At 41.8% G+C, this 4,607-nt stretch overlaps 1 protein-coding gene across 1 annotated transcript in view; it reads left to right on the forward strand.

Annotated features, from left to right (window-relative positions):
- The first annotated feature begins 317 nt into the window (after nt 1-317).
- Nucleotides 318-4,607, forward strand: part of nrm (nurim) — a 15,977-nt gene continuing 11,687 nt past the window's right edge. The window contains exon 1 of the mRNA XM_037692997.1: nt 318-363. Within this exon, the coding sequence (XP_037548925.1) occupies nt 318-363 (46 nt within the window). The remainder of the gene's footprint in view (nt 364-4,607) is intronic.

Raw genomic sequence — 4,607 nt, forward strand, 5'->3', positions numbered from 1 at the left:
TTTAAAGAGCTTCTCACAATAAATATTTATTAATTGTTCAAAACCCTTTACAGAACCCTGCTTCTAAGAAGCTGAACTTGTTTTATTTGAAAACAGATTTTCGATGACACTCCGGTAAATCACGTTAGCAGGCACACCTGTTATGGTTCCTGTGAAGCAAATAAATAAGTGTCATAAATCATGAGTCATAACGAACCCAGACAGGGAAAAAAGGTTAAAGGAGTAAAGCTACTTGACGATTTGATTTCATTTGAAAGTGGTTTCAGTGAAGAATGTCTCCCAACAAGCATGAATTCCCCTCCACAAAACAATCCCGAATGCAAGAGTCTATTGAGTATAAACATGATTGCGGCGAGGTGAAAGGTCAGTTTCACTGATAATGACGGTGTAAATCAACAAACGCTTCAACGAACAGGAAGCTGAAGCCATCAGCCGAAATGTGAAGATTTTACCTGTTGATACCAGCGGATCCTAACCCTTTCACGATCAGAGGAGTAGACTTCACTCAGCATTTCTTTGTTTTAATAGAAATAAGATTCAATGTGGAACCGTAGTCCGATGATATTTTCCATTCTGAACATTTGTGGAGTTACACCGAGGACGACGTACTGTGGAGCGTCTTATAGACACACACACAGGGACACTCTGGGTCTAGGGGACGAAGGGTTTGACATTTCTATGTTACTCGATGTCGAGCTTAGGCATAGAGAAGATTTTAAATGGGGTCACCCGTGACCTTGACCGTTCACCGTGTGACCTTTTAAGTCAATAGGGATCATCCTTGGCCCACGAGGTGTCCTGCTGTGCAGTTTGTTCAAGTTCAAGAATCTTTATCATCCCCAAGGGGCAATTTGTTTCACAGTCAGCAGTCACACGAAACATCCATACTAGACAAGATATTGAGACATTAAAATAACAGAAATCATCAGTGTTCGTTGGGAAGCCTGGTCACTACAGGGATGAATGAGTTTTCAGTTTGCTCGTCCCTGCGTCCAGATGGAAGCAACCTGAACTAACCATGGCGTGGGTGAACAGGATCTGCCAGAATCCGTCTGGCCATGTTCACTGACCTCACCTTGTGTAGGTCAGTGAGGTTCTACAGAGCTATGCCAGCAGTTTTGCTGCACATCCTGACAATCCCTGAGAATTTGCTCCTGTAAGTCCAAACCAACAGATGAAGGTTAAAAGAGACTCAATAAAACATTCTCATAAAAGTAGAATCTACATTAAAACCACAGAGCTTCTGATAAAAAATACACTCTCTGATGGGCTTTCTTACAAAGCGAGTTCACATGGGGTCAAAGGTCAGTTTGCCATCGAGAACAGTTCCCAGATGTTTCTATTGATGCACCACCTCAACAGGCTCACCGTTAATGACCACAGGGGTAGCAACATGACCATTTGACACGTTTTATGTTAAAGGGTTTCAGCTTAGAAGACAAGAAACGGTCCACAGACGGATGGCGACATACCAAAAATACGTCCCACGCTAAGATGAACGTAGCGAGAGTTGGTCGTGAGTCAGGTGTTTGTTTCCCCTCAAACACACTCCTCGTATTTAAGATATTGATGGGATTCCTCAAAACGTCACGCCTGAAGATTTTCCGGCTCCTCGCCTGTTCTTCCACATCCCAGAGGCTGCGGACTGGATCCAGAAGAGGACGAGGTTCCTTCTGTTGTATGTGACAAACTATAGTCTGGGGTTACTTTAACTTCCTGACTTCATCGTATCCAATGTGGCGGCTGAAACATTGACCCGTCCAACATGTGCCAAACAAAAAGGCATAGCAGGTTGGGTTCATTGATTCAGGCTTTTTTTCTTATTTCCTCTGTTTTGTGTGAACCGACATCTTTTCTTTTATCCATGACTAAAACTCACTTTGACTATTTTACAGCCTCTGTGTCAGGATGTGCAAACAGAAAAAACAGAAAAAGCCCAGACCTGTTGACATGAACTTGAAAAAAGTTACAGAAAAAAAAAATTAACTAGTTTTTGATAAGAAATGCACAATTGGGTGCTTCTTGTGACGATAAACAGTGTGGAAACAAAACCTTAGATTTTAAGATACTGGTTTCCATAAAACACAGTTTAAAGCCATTGTGCAGCTTAAGATTCTTTTCGAAACATTTTTAAATGAGTCAAATTACAGGGAAGATGGCTCATTGTTTAAATCTATAGATGTCATAAAACAGCCGGTAGATTCACGGTCCTGCAGCAGATTGCTGGTTAATAATTCATGAAACTGGGACGAATTCAGGCCGCCAGGAAGCTCCATAACCATTTTTAAAAAGAAGGGACCAAATAGTCAGAGTCTTTGTTTTAAATTAAATAAAATCTTAATATTCTGGATTGATTTTCAAATTAAAAACACATTAAATCTGAGCCCTGCTTCAACATGCGCTCTTGTTTAAAATGTAAAACCACATTTTCAACTGAGAGTGGTTAGTTGGGCAGTTTTTGTCTAGATTATGTGTAAAAATATCTTAATTTTAAAATATATACATTTCAAAATCTGGTTATTTGTCTCACCTGTGGAGTCCAAAGACGTGGAAAGTAGAAACCACAGAAGGAGTGCGCATGATCCACAGAGCCGCATGTTCTCCAAGCTACAAATCCCTTAATAAAAAAATTATATATACATACATATGTATATATGTATGCATATAATATAACTTAAAATATATAAAAATCTGAAGTAGATGTTCAGACAAACATTTCCAGTCCCTTTCCAACAGCAGGCTGTGCGCTGTCAGCCACTTCCGCCTCGCAGGAGAGGGCGTGGTGCGCAGTGTTACCTGTCTTAACCTGCAGGGAGGATCCGGTTCTTCAACCCAAACACAACCAAAGCCTCGGGATTGATAAGACCAGACTGAGTCCACTTTGCTGTGTGGCACAGTGGACCCCTGTTAATAGGCAGTGTGCCAAAAATTGTTGGCATCGCGCTGCGTAAAACCCCCAAATGAAGGGAGGGGTGGGTGTGGACTGCGTGGCTCGTGTGTGTTATTACTCTGGAAATAAGTGAGATAATGGAAGTAAATCATCATTTATAAAAGTTTGAAGCAAAACAATTCAAAACAAGGAAATTTAAAGGAAGTAGCATCAAAAAAAAAAAAAAAAAAAAGTTCCACGCGCAGAAAATCAAGTTGTTCTTGGTCTGGTGCGTTTCTTTTCCCTTTCTATGGAGAAATGATGGAAATGTGTGTGTAACACTCAGAGCTGCAGAGGTTAACACCTGCCCCCACACGCCTCACGAGGCATTCCTGCAAAGATACACCTGAGGGCCAGACCACCTCCAACACACAAGGGTTACATTTTAAAGCTTACATTTTATATTTGAAAAGTCACTGAAACATAAAGCAGAATCAGTTCAACACCTCACTTTAAAGAATTCAATATAAAAATGCTGATTTATTCAGAAAAGGGAGTCAAATGAATAATTCATCCCTGTTTTCTGTTTATTTGATGAATGTAGAAAACAGAAAACAACCAGCACACACATGCAACCAACCACATATAACACTATGTGTGTGTGCTGTGTGTGTGTTTTGTGCTGAACCAGTCTGGCAGCATGCGGAGTGGGCGTTGGGCTGGAATCAGAGCCTCAGCTTGTCCTCACAACAACAGAGCTCAGTGAAGATCAGCAGCTGTCACACTCCCCTCCCCTCTCATGTAACTGTAGATCCAGAATGGACAAACATGTGCTACACACACACACACACACACACATTTTCTGTTTCTTTTAATACTGAGAAACAGTCAGCTGCTACAAGGATCTCATCATCCGTGTTCTCTCTCTGTCTTTATTTTTCTTACTGGCTTTCGAATATTTTTTTTAAATAAACATACATATGAAGAAGGATGAATACATTATAAAAAAAGAAAAACAATAAAGGACGAATGTAACATTCTAGGTCCTAACTTCTGAGCTGTTGGTTTGTTGGCTGTCTGTGGAGAAGGGCCTGAAGAGTCCACATGGAGGCAGCAGCACCACACGTGCTCTGAGCAGTTTTTTATTCGATGTATATGCAAAAAGAGACTGCAAAGAAGAAAGTAGTGCTGGTTTGAGACATAAGGAGTATTGTAAATACCATAAACTGTCCTGGTACAATGGGTGAGCGGAGTCTGCTATAGTTTTGGGCTTGTTTGTTTTATTGTTTCATTTCAGTTTTTGTTTGGGTGGAATAATAACCCCCTCCGTCTCGGAGGCTCCGGGTCAGGGGCCGGGAGTTTTTGCCTCAGGTGGAGGAGTTCAAGTACCGGGGCCTCTTGTTCACAAGAGATGGTATGGAGCGGGAGATGAGTGGACAGATTGTGGCCCCATCCTCAGTAAGGAGGGCGTTGCTTCGGTCGATCGTGGTGAAGAAAGAGCTGAATTGAAAGGCAACAATCTCTGTCTAAGACGTTCCAACCCTCACCTGATCATGAGGTTTGGATCATAACCGAAAGAACAAGATCCTGGATACAAGAGGCTGAAATGAGCTTCCTTTGTGGTGGTCAAGATAAACCTTAGAGATGACGGGGAGGAGCTCCGTCATCCGAAAGAAGCTGGGAGCAGAGCTGCTGCTCCTCCTCATAGAAAAGAGTCATTTGAGGTGGTTCAGGCATC

Source organism: Nematolebias whitei, chromosome 19 (genome assembly GCF_014905685.2).
Source record: "Nematolebias whitei isolate Nwh7 chromosome 19, NemWhi1, whole genome shotgun sequence".
NCBI classification, from domain to species: domain Eukaryota; kingdom Metazoa; phylum Chordata; class Actinopteri; order Cyprinodontiformes; family Rivulidae; genus Nematolebias; species Nematolebias whitei.